At 51.0% G+C, this 12,290-nt stretch overlaps 1 protein-coding gene across 1 annotated transcript in view; it reads left to right on the top strand.

Moving 5' to 3' along the window:
• Positions 1-4,938: 4,938 nt before the first annotated feature.
• Positions 4,939-12,290, top strand: part of Rab44 (RAB44, member RAS oncogene family) — a 30,061-nt gene continuing 22,709 nt past the window's right edge. Inside the window, exons 1-2 of the mRNA XM_038342974.2 lie at positions 4,939-5,066; positions 8,287-8,505. Coding sequence (XP_038198902.1) covers positions 8,299-8,505 — 207 coding nt within the window. The 5' untranslated portion in view covers positions 4,939-5,066; positions 8,287-8,298. The remainder of the gene's footprint in view (positions 5,067-8,286; positions 8,506-12,290) is intronic.

Genomic DNA, 12,290 nt, shown 5'->3' with positions numbered 1-12,290 from the left:
CCCAGCATGAGGTCTCGCCCCTAGGGAGTGTCAGAGCCCTGGAGTCCACCATGAGGTCTGCAGGTCACACAGCCTGCTTGCTACATCTGAAAGGAGAAGTGGTGACCCTTCCAAGTAGGGACTCATGGGGACCAACTGTGCTACTCTGAAATCTTTGATGTAACTCATGCTTTCTCAATATTCCGGAAAAGGCTGCCAGATGCTATCTGGTCCCTTCCCCTCTGGCCTTGCCACCCACCCAAGCTTCTGTTAGACATATTTTGGAACTGACAGCTGGAGGCAGGGACCCTGGGACCCTGCTGCACCCCAGAACGACCGTGTCTCTGTCAGGGCTTACCAGACCTTGACGTGAAGTAAAGCAGCTATGAGGAAGCGAAACTGTGCCTGAAAGCCCTGCTAGCTGTAGGGTGGTCTCAGGGCCTCTTGTCTTGACTTATCAATCCCATTCAAATCTGTAAGATTTGATTCCCAAGTCCAGCAACACTGGACTTGAAAACATTTATTATTAGTATTTTTTGGTTTTAATTTTTATTGCCTGGTTTGCATGAGGCCTTCTACCACACGGTGGGAGGAGAGAACTAACTCCTGCAAGTTGTCCTCTGACCTTCACATGTGAGCTGTGGCATAACACACACCTGCACATACACACCTACACACATACTTACACAGAGAGACACACCTACACACACCCACACACACCTACACCTACACACACCTACACACACCTACACTTACCTACACCTACACACACACACATACACACACCTTCCACCCCTCCATACATCCACACACAAATATTTGCATACAGAAAATAAATTAACAGTGTAATTTGTTTGTTGTTTTTTTCAAGACAGCATTTCTCTGTGCAGCCCTGGCTGTCTCGTAACTCGAGCTGTAGACCAGGCTGGCCTCAAACTCACATGGATCCTCCTGCCTCTGCCTCCCAAGTGCTGGGATTATAGACATGCACCATCATTATCGGCTGATAAGTGTAACCAATTTTTAAAAATATCTAAAACTTATATCCACCTGGGATGATTTTGAAATTAGAAGGCTCTGGCTTTGGGGTCCTCACCCAGCCTCCCAAGGGCTAATAAAACACATAATTTCTTCACTCATGCTTGAATCTATTGCTGTCTACTTTGTCTTTCCTTCTCCTTTTTTCTTTTCTATACCTGAGACAAAGCCTAAGCATGTAGCCCAGGCTGTCTCGGAACTCGATCTGTAGCCCAGGCTGGCTTTGAACTCAGGTCCTCCTGCCCCAGGTTCTGAGTACTAGGGTGGCAGCTGTGCAGCGCCCCGCCTGGCTCATTCCCATCATTCCATAGCGCATTCACCTGTCTTCATGCTCCACTGCCACACTGTTCTCATGATAGTGGCTCTGCAACATATTTGATATCAGCTTATGTCAGACTCCTCTCCTAGTCAAACAGGCTGTCCTGTCCTTGAGCGAGAACTCTAGGTGAGGAGGGGTATTTTCTGCGTCATAGAAACCACACTGTAGCCACGGTGGTTTCTCTTGACCTTCCTCCTGGGCTGAGGCCCAAGTTCTGGCCTCGTTACTACAGGCTGAAACATACCAGGACCCCGGGCATCAGACAAGACAGGGAAAGTACAGCCAGGGCCCCTTTCTGCGGGAAGTTCCCGAGATGGTCGCAGGAGATGGGCAGAAGGGAACGGAAAGGGGCGGTTGAGCAAGAGACAAGACTGTTGACAGCTGCGGAGTGTGTGGGCTCTGTGGGCAGCAGTCACCAGGAGCTCCGGACTGCAGACGGCAGCCTCCAAGAGGTGGGAGTGGTTACAACAGGTGATGCTGCTGCTTGGAGGGGCTGGGGGCGAGGGGAGGGTGGTAGTACGGGCCCCGTGCAGTATCTTCTTCCTCCTTCCTTCCTTCCTTCCTTTCTTCCTTCCTTCCTTCCTTCCTTCTTTCCAGACAGGGTCTCCCTATGTAGCCCTGGTAGCCTTAAACTCAAAGAGATCCATTTACCTCTGCCTCCTAAATTGAGGGATTAAAGGCATGTACTGCCAAACTGCACTTTTTTTTTTTTTTTTTTGAGATGGGGTTTTATGTAGCCTAAGCTGGTCTTGAACTCACCAAGTAGTCAAAGATGACCTTGAACTCTTGAGCTTCCTGCCTCCACCTCTGGGGTGCTGGAGTTATACTGCCCAATGTGGCTTTGGTACTTCAGACTGTCTGGTAGAGAGGCCCAGGCTGTGGGTTCCTCTCCAGTGAGTGAGAGATGGTGAACATGTAACACCGGCCAGGTCTTCTAGCTTCTTGGACCCTCGGTTTCTCTAGTAGTGAGCGAAGGCGGGGAGAAGGCTGCCAGAACAAGTCACTAGGACTAGGTGACTCTCGGGGTCATTGGCCGTGACCATGACTGGCCTTTCCTAAGGTAAGTTTCATGCTGAGCTGACTCAGTTTCTCAACCCTCTGTCACAGGGTTGGGGGAATACGAGGCCCTACAGCTCTGGCAGGTGACAGGCTGTGGTCCTACTGTGTCCCTTGCTCCTGCATTCTGTTTCTCTCCAATTCTTGATGTGAGGGAGGCCTCAGGGTTCTGTTAGCTAAAACTCATGGCTGTTCCACTGTGAAACCCAGTCCTGAAGGTGGCTGACAGCAGGCCTCACTGGCTGCTGCCGGGTTTTCTGCAGGTTCTAGGAGGTTTTACAGGAGAGCAACATAAGAGATCCCTGGGAGCTGAGGGGCTGCGTGTTTTTTTTTTTTTTTTTTTTTTTCCGAGACAGGGTTTCCCTGTAGTTTCTAGAGCCTGTCCTGGAACTAGCTCTTGTAGACCAGGCTGGCCTCGAACTCACAGAGATCCGCCTGCCTCTGCCTCCCGAGTGCTGGGATTAAAGGCGTGCGCCACCGCCGCCCAGCGCTGCGTGTGTTTTATAGGGGGGTGAAAGGTCTCTCTCTGAGCAGGGTGTGTGTGCAGGAGAATAGGGTGGAGACGGGGCATGGACTGAGAGCACTCTGCAGCTGATGCTAAGGGTTCCTGTTCTGGCTCTGGGTGACTGCAAACTGGTCCTTTGCTGTCACCAAAGGAAGGGTGAAGGGTGTTGTCTAAGAGCTGAGGGGATTTGGATGATAACTGAGGAAAGAGAGAGAGAGAGAGAGAGAGAGAGAGAGAGAGAGAGAGAGAGGGGAAGAAGGAGGAGGAGGGAGGAAGAGAGAGAATAAGAAGAAGGAGGAGGGAGGGAGGAAGGGAGGGAGGGAGAGAGAGAGAGAAAGAGAGAGAGAGAGGAACAAGGAGGAGGAGGAGGGATGGAGGAAGGGAGGGAGGGAGAGAGGGAGAACACATACTTTCATGGACTCACCAAAGGAGGTCCCCACCGTCTCTCTCAGTGGCCATTCCTGTCCATGAAAGGGTCACAGACTGATTTAGGCTATGCTGTAAGGGAATGAGGCCCGTCACTGACAAACATGTCTTGACCTCGCTGGCTGCAGGGGACAGACTGACTCCCTTCCCTGGACCTCCTGATGGTCTCGCCACTGAGATCCCTGCCTGGTGGAGCTAAGAAAAGTGACCCCAGTTGCCACCTTCCTATGAAGTGTGGGGTTTTGGGGGTGGGGATGCTAGGAACACTGCAGAGGGGAGTCCTCCTTTAGCTGTGAGAGCCAGGCTTGCAACACTTGCTCTTCTCTGGAGGGCTCTCCCCCAGCATGGGCTCTGTGGGGATTCTTATCTAGCTGGTTCTGTGTACTCACCAGCTTTCAGGAAGTACTGCGAAACTGCCCTGACTTTCTGAGCTCAGGGCCAGCCCTGGCTGCCCTGGAAGCATAGCTGGCCCACATCTGGACGGCAGGGAAATCTTTGTCCTTTCCTAGGACTGCTTCCCTGGGCATCCATGTCCCCTCCCCAACTCCACAGTCATGACTCCAGAAATTGCCATCCTGGGTGAGATGACAGTCAGTTTCCTCAGGTTTTGGTTGGATCTGCACGGAACCCAACTACTTCACCGAATTGCTATAGGGACCACTTTGAACCCCACCATTACCAATGACATCACCGCTATGGTCATTGCTACCTTTACCCACAATATCTGAGGGCCAGGCATGGTGCTTGGTCAGAGTCAACAAATATTTGCTAAGCGCCAGCTGTATGCCAAGCATTGGTTTAGAGTTCAGGAAAAGGAGATTTGAATCTACAGGACAAATGAGTGGAATATGTTTCTGGGATGGAAACTAAAGTGGAACCAGAAAGGGGGTACAGCAAGTGGAACCAGAAAGGGGGTACAGCAAGTGGAACAAGAAAGGGGGTACAGCAAGTGGAACCAGAAAGGGGTTACAGTGAGTGGAACCAGAAAAGGGGTGCAGCAAGTGGAACCAGAAAAGGGGTACAGCAAGTGGAACCAGAAAGGGGGCACAGCAAGTGGAACCAGAAAGGGGGTACAGCAAGTGGAACCAGAAAGGGGGTACAGCGAGTGGAGCCAGAAAGGGGGTGCAGCAAGTGGAACCAGAAAGGGGGTACAGCGAGTGGAGCCAGAAAGGGGGTGCAGCAAGTGGAACCAGAAAGGGGGTACAGCAAGTGGAACCAGAAAGGGGTACAGCAAGTGGAACCAGAAAGGGGGTACAGCAAGTGGAACCAGTAAGGGGGTACAGTGAGTGGAACAAGAAAGGGGGTACAGCAAGTGGAACCAGAAAGGGGGCACAGCAAGTGGAACCAGAAACGGGATACAGTGAGTGGAACCAGAAAGGGGGCACAGCAAGTAGAACCAGAAAAGGGGTGCAGCAAGTGGACCCAGAAAGGGGGTGCAGCAAGTGGAACCAGAAAGGGGCCTTGCTGAGGGGGGAATGGTTTCAATTATTATGGTTAATCCTCGCATGATTCTGGTGGTAGATGTCAGTCTGATATTTCTTTTTTATCTTGCGCCTGCATGCACGTATATGTGTATATGTGTGTGTGTGTATCTGTGTGTGTGACAAGGTCTCACTCTGGAGAATAGGCTGGTCTCAAACGCACAGTGATCTTCCTGTCTAAGACTGCCCAAGGATTATTGGCAGGCATCGCCACACCCAGATACTTCTCTCCTTCTACTGAGGAAACTGAGGCACAGAGTGGGTAAGCTACTTGCCTGAGGCTGCCTGCTTAGAGATCAGCAGGGAAGGAGGTCCACCCGACTGCAGAGCTCTGACATCACTCTCCTCACAGGGCTTCCCTTCCCTCCTCTCTAGGCCATGAGGGTGGACTGACCCTCTGCCGGTACCTGCACTCAGGGTCTCAGGGGCCCCTAACAGCCATGGAGGGTCATGTGGTCGTGGAGGGAGGGGCTTTCCTCTAGTGGATGTTGCATGTTGCATGGAGGTAGACAGTGGCTTTCTGGGAGTGCACGGGTGTGGCCCAAGGAGGGGTACATGCCCATCACTGTGCAAGGGAGCAGCATGGGGTGACGTATGTGGCAAACACTGGTGGCATTCAGGCAGCTTTGGGATCTGCAGAATCGGGCCAACAGTTCTGTGACCAACACACTGTGAGATGGGGACACTTTGCCCCTCACCTGCCCCACGGCACCCACTCTTTCTGTTGTCTGTGTCTTTATTGTAACCCTTGGAAGGCAGACGGCAGGATCATAGCTCAGCCCTCTCCATCAGATATCTTTGCCGTTGATGCTCTGAGGCAGGGAATTACCATGTAGTCCTGGCTGACCTGGCCTGGAACTCACTGTGTGGACCAGGCTGGCACTGAACTCACAGAGATCCTCCTGCCTCTGCCTCTTGACTGCTGGGAATAAAAGTATGTGCCACCATACCTGGCTCGATAGATGTCTTTTAAAAGAGGGTTCAATCATGACTCAGCATGACTTCAGCATTCTGGGTCACCTTATGGGAGCAATAGTTTCCAGACACAACCTATGTTTGCATTTCCCTAGTTGTTCCCTCAAAAAAAAAAAAAAAAAAAAAAACTTTAAAAGAATCACATTTTGTGTGTGTGTGGGTGCACACGTGCACGCGTGCATGTGTGCACACGTGTGTGTGTGTGTGTGTGTGTGTGTGTAGGTAAATGCGCAACCTACAGGATCAGTTCTCTTCTTTTACCAGGGGGATCCTGGGGCTCAAACTCAGGTCATCATGCTTGGTGGCAGGTGCCTTCGTCTGCCGGGCCACCTCACCCACTTTTTCATTTGTCTTTTGAAGCAGGGTTTGTCTATGTAGTCTAGGCTGGCTTCGAACTCACAGTGTTCCTCCTGCTTCGTTAGTGTGGTGTGTGTGTGGTGTTGCATACACACAGGTGTGTAGGTATGTGCATTCACGCACAAACATGCATGGGCCAAAGAACAATGTCTTGTGTACTCCTCTGTTCCTCTCTGCCTTGATCCCCTGGCCTGAACTAGAACTCACCATTTGGGATAGGTTGGCTGGCCAGCGAGCTCCAGTGTCCACCTGTTTCCTCCCCATCCTTGGGCTGAAGGTGTGCACAGCCCTTTCATGCAGCGTCAGGGATTTGAACTTGGGTCCTCATGCTTGCACAGTGAGTTCTCTTATGCACTGCACCATCTCCTCGGCTCTGGCCTCTGGAGTGCTGAGACTACAGGTGTGCACCTCTGCACCAGGCTCCAAACCCTGCTTTTCCCTCTCCTTTTGGCCAAGGAATCCAGTTAAGGATCGGGCATTATCTTTAAGTTCACTTCTTTTGAGTCTCTTAAATGGGTCCTTGCTTACTTCTTTTCTTTTGTCAGTATTGGTGTATTCTGTCCTTTGGCAGGGAGAAGCCTGGGGTACAGGGGTCTGCTTCTGCCTGCAGGATAAGCTTGGGGGAGAGAGAGCACTTTGGTTAAATTTGGGGCCTAGACAGGTGAGTGCTTGATTTCTCTGACCCCTGTGCTGCTGCTGTGTGGGTGTTTGCATCAGGGGAGGATTCAGCGCTGTCACCTATGCCCTGGATGGGCCACCATTTCTACAGCAACCTTCTGATCTCCTCTCAGTCTGTCTGTGACTTTTGGTCCCCGCGGAGCAGAGGTATTGTTCCATCTTGGGCTCAGGTGGAATCTGCTTTCCTCTCCCATCCCTCTGCAAATGCTGTACACTTCCTCAAATACCAGCACCCTCCCGGAAACTCTGCTCATGTCCTGACACCCTAGACAGCAGGGCCCCCCACTGCACGCAGTGCAAGGAGCCTATCCTTCATCTCCAGCTCAAAGCTTAGGGGTGCCCATAGAGAGGGCCTATGGGGTGGGAATGGAAGATGTTAGTTAGCTAGATGGGGTGATGCTTTGGGATGTAGGGAACCGGGATGGGAGGGAATTTGGTGTTCGGGGAACCATCAGTTGGTCTGCAGTGCTTTCCATAAAGTGTGAGGGCACAAGGAAGGGAAGAGAAAGGGACTGAGCCATGTAGGCCCTGAGAACTGGGGAGGCAGGGACACTTCCATTTATGTCAAGAAAGAAATGAGAGCCTGGGATCAGTGGATATGAGGAAGTAGAAGTGTGAGGATCAGGGTTCAAATCCCCAGAACTCATTCATGTAAAAGCCAGGCTTGGCCACATGTGCCTCTAACCCTAACACATGGGTTGGGCAGCAGAAGATCGCTGGGGCTGGCTTGCCAGCTGGCCTGAAAAACAGCAAGTTCTAGGTTCAGGGAGAAACACTCAGTGAAATAGAGCAGTCAGTGAGAGCAAGACATCTTGTGTCCTCCTTTGGCTTCAGAACACACACACACATACATACATACATACATACATACATACATACAAAACATATAAAACATATATACACATACACACATATAAACACATACATACATACACAGTACACACACATACACATATATGTACACATACACACATACATATAAACACACATAGATACATGCACACATATGCACACATACACACATACATATGAGAAGGGGGAAAGATGGAGGGATGAGGTTGAGAGGAGATGGCCCTGGAGGCCAAGATCAGTCACGCTGGTGCTACTGGAGGGGAGGACCCGAGCTGGAGGGAACACAGCAAGAGACGTCCAGTAGTTCCTCTTGCCTCCAGACTGCAGTCCCAAGGACTCCAGGTCTTTCTGAGGTTAGGAGGCAGGACCTTCCCTGTCACGAGTTCCTTCACGTCGCTATCTGTGCTATCTGTAGAGGCTTTGAGAGGTCCGAGAACAGCTCAGAAGGAGTGTTCCAGGCTGAGGGGATCTTCCACAAGGCGTAGGTCCAGGCAGGAGGATGTATTGATCATGGTGTGTGGACCAGGCCTTGGGGGACGGGGCTCTATCTGCACGCAGGTGCAGGGCTGGGGCTTTCGGCATTGTGGCCCATCACCCTCTTACTTCCCCTCTGTCCCCAGGTCCGAGGCACCATGGAGAATGGAAAGGGAGGGTTCAGAAAAGGCCGGAAGCTGGCGTCCAGTCGCCGAAGGCAGATACGAGAGCCAGCAGATGGTCAGGATGCTCCAGCGACTCCAGAGCCCGAGTCCTGGCCTTCTCACTCCGAAGAAGAGCTGCAGTCCTTCTTCCAGGACTGTGGTGCCAGAGAGAGGGGCTTCATCACCAGAGAGGACCTGGCGGTGAGCATGAGGTCCCTTCACACTTGGAATCCCATTTGTGTAGATTCTCAGGTTTTCCTATTTTAATCAGGGCTTAGCTTGCCTGCCTGTTCCCCCCTGCATCTAAATCCACTCTCAGAAAACATTAGAATTTGTTTATACCGACATGTAGGTGACTGCTGAGGCTCAATATATCATTCTTTCCCAGAAACATTTGCATTTTAATGAAGGAGAGGACTTTATGCCACCGAAGTAACTCACAAATTGTGCAGGGGGAGTGTTTTTATCCAAGACATTGTTATTGTTGAGACGGGGTTTCTCAATGCAGTCTTGGCTGTCCTGGAACTCACTCTGTAGACCAGGCTGGCCTCAAACTCACAGATCTTGATCTCTTGAGTGCTGGGAATAAAGGCGTGCGCCACCACCGTCCTGCTGTGAGAGAGATTTTTGAGACAGGTCTCCCTATGTAGCTCAGGCTGGCTTCTAAATCTCAGCTCTCCTGTTTCGAGCTCCTCAGTGCTGGGATGACAGGCAGGCTCCCCGCTACCTGATGGAGGTGTTTAGAGCAGAATGTTTAGACTGGGGAGCAGTCAGAGCACTAGGAACCAAAGCAGGTTGATGAGTGTGAACCTCGAGAGTGGCCACAGGCATGGGTTCCACTCAGAGACTGAAAGCCGGGGGTCCAGACCAAGGTGGCCGAGGCTTACTCCTCATTCACGGCAAAAGCACCTGTGTGCTCTCTTGAGGGGTCTGCTGTTATTTCTGGGTGTTACTCCACACTCCATTTTGTCCTTTCCCTAGTAAGACTGTTGCTATGGAGACCGGGCATAGTGCTTGCCTGGTGTGCATAAGGCTCCAGGTTCAGTCTTTAGCCCCGGAAAAACTGGGCGTGGTAGCACACACCTGTGAGCCCCACACTCAGGAGGTGAAGGCAGGAGGCTCAGAAGTGTGTAGTCCTCCTTGGCCACACATCGGGCTATTTATCTGTGTGTATGTGCTGGTGACAGGATATATACCCAGCACAGCACATGTGTGGAGGTTGGAGGGCAACCTGTGTGCTTCGGCTCTGTCCTTCTACCAGGGTTAAGCTCAGATTGTCAGGCTTAGAGGCAAGCGCCTTTACCTGGGGAGCTGTCTCACCAGCCAAAGAAGATCTTATCTCATTTATTATTAATTAACTAGGGATTACAGTAAAATGTCATGACTAGTGCCCAGAGCCTTGCGCGCGGATCCTCATAGGTAGCTTGACAGGAAGGTGTTAGGGGGAGATTGCTGAGTTCAATTAGAAAAAATGGCCCATGTCCAACAGCTTGTAAATCCTTGCCAGAAACTGACTTCATAGTTCCTAGACAAAACTCTTAAGTTACTGAGTGAGTTCAGTAAGCCTGGGACTTTTAAAAACAAGATTGTGTGTGTTCATAAATGAGTGTGTTTGTATGTGTGTTAGTGTGTGTGTGTTTGTGCATGGGTGTGGTCGTGTGTGTGTTTGTGAATGGGAGTGTTTGTGTGTGTGCATGGGTATGTGTGTTTGTGCAAGGGTGTGTGTGTGTTCATGCATGTGTGTTTGTGTGTGTGGGGACAGGGTCTCTCTTGCTTTTCCCACTGTGCGAGCTTCTGGCCAATTCTGTCTCGGTTTCGATCTAGGAGTAGAAGAGTTGGGATTACAGACAAGTCACCCAAATCTAGCTCATTTTTACAAGAATTTCTGAGATCAAACTCAGGTCATCAGGTTGGCTTGGTAGTATGTGACAGACTTTCTGGGGAGGTGCAAAACACACCCCCCCCACACACACACAGAACGCTACAAGCAGGGACTCTACTTGCAGAGTTGGTTGAACCGATGAGTTTTTGTTGGGGTTCCTAACAGGAGCAGGGGTGACCAGGAAGCAGCTGCATCATCAAAGAGCCCACCACTGGTGACTCACAAAAGCTGTGAGCTCTGCCCTGTTTATAGGCGGCAGGATAGCCCAGGAATCTCAGCTCTACAGCTGGCTGGTTACAGTCCGTCTGTCCCTGTCCGTCCTCACCTCCTCCCCCTCCCCCACTGCAGCGGGAGTTGTTTACCTCTTCAATAAAGCTAGGAGGGACCCTCCCGAGTCACGCTTTCCTAGACATGTGACTCAAGCCAGGAGGTCTCATGACTTCCTCTGGGAGGAATGTTTAGATTGAGAAGACATCACTTCACACCATGCAGAGCCGTCGCCTGGCCTGAGTCTAGAGTTTTCATCCAGGAGCCCAAACACATACTGAGTTCCAGGCTAGCCAGGAACTGTCTTCATAGCGAGCCCCTTTCTCAACACAAACAACAAAACAGTGAGATGACCAGTCCCCTCCCTGCTCTGGACACTGTGTGGCCAGTCTCCGCCTCTGGATAATTACAGACTGATCTTACCTTTTCGTCTTACTCTCAAGTTTCAGATCATTTTTCTTGTGGTGACAAATAACTTCCGTGTTTCTTGATGTGTGAAGAATTGGTTGGGTTGACCCTAGTTATTGCTATAGGCAAAGCCAGGGTGCAAACACATGAGCCTCCTTAGATTTAAGCTGCAAAATCAACACTTAGACCAAAATTAGTTTCTGCCTAGAAATTTCCACATGGAATCATAGGTTCTTAATGCCTCCGTTGCTGATGTGGCTGGTGGAGGAGCAACTGTTTAAATTCCTTTTCTCTTTGCCACAGCAGTGAGAGCCTGAAATGAAATCTGACAGAAGCAACTTTAGGAGGAAAAGGGTTTATTGTGGCTCACGGTCCAGGTCCACCACCATGGGGAAGCCATGGTGGCAGGAACGTGAGCAGCTGGTTACTTTGTGTCCAGAGTCGGGAAGCAGAGATATGAACGCTAGTGCTCAGCTCTCTCTCTCTCTCTCTCTCTCTCTCTCTCTCTCTCTCTCTCTCTCTCTCTCTCTCTCTTCTTCTTCTTCTTCTTCTTCTTCTTCTTCTTCTTCTTCCTCCTTTTCCCCCCTTCCTTTTTTTTTCTCTAAGCAGGGTTCTCTGTGGAACTCACTCTGTAGCCAGGCAGGTCTCAAACTCACAGAGATCCCTCTGCCTCTGCCTCTTCCTCTGCCTCCCAAGTGCTGGGATTAATGGTGTGCACCCCTACCACCCACCCCGACGCTTTCTGCTTTTTATTCAGTCCAGGACCCCAGCCCATGGGACAGTAACACCCACACTTCAGGTGGGTCTCTCCCCTGGCTAACCCTCTCTGGAAAGTCCCTCACAGAATGCCCAGAGGCATCTCCCAGGCGACTCTGAATCCAGTCACGTTGATTCCAAGGACTGAAGGGACACCTGAAATGTGGGCCCTTGAGGGCCAGTGCTGGGCCAGCCTTCCTCCAGTGTCAGGCTACAAACCCAGCTCCACTCTCTAGCTGGTGACCCCTGTCTGGAAATGACCTTCTTCATTCCCCGGCCCAGGCCTCCTGAGAGGGTTTCACAGCACGGACTCCAAGGCTATCCCCAAGAGCCAGCTTGTCACGGCTGATTGTGTGAGGACCAGGGAGAAAATGACACTCCAAGGAGACACTGGGTTCCATGATTGATTTATCCAGTTCTCTCCTGGTAAAATAGGAAGGTAGACTCCTTTGAACCTTTGCAAAAAACCTAGACTATTTTGGAACATAAGGAGAGTCAGAAAAAGTGCTCATTGGTTTCTGAATCTCTTATGAAAGGCAGAGAGAGATTAAAGTGCCATTCCCCATGCTCTGCTTCGGTTTCCCAAAGACTGAAGGGCCCTGGAATGTGGAGTGTGAGCCATAAACGGGGAAGTCCAGGGCGCTTGGATCAAGGTCCTAGCCGAGAAACCAAG

This window comes from Arvicola amphibius, chromosome 9, assembly GCF_903992535.2.
Source record: "Arvicola amphibius chromosome 9, mArvAmp1.2, whole genome shotgun sequence".
NCBI classification, from domain to species: Eukaryota; Metazoa; Chordata; class Mammalia; order Rodentia; family Cricetidae; genus Arvicola; species Arvicola amphibius.
This window is presented reverse-complemented; position numbering and strand designations above follow the sequence as displayed.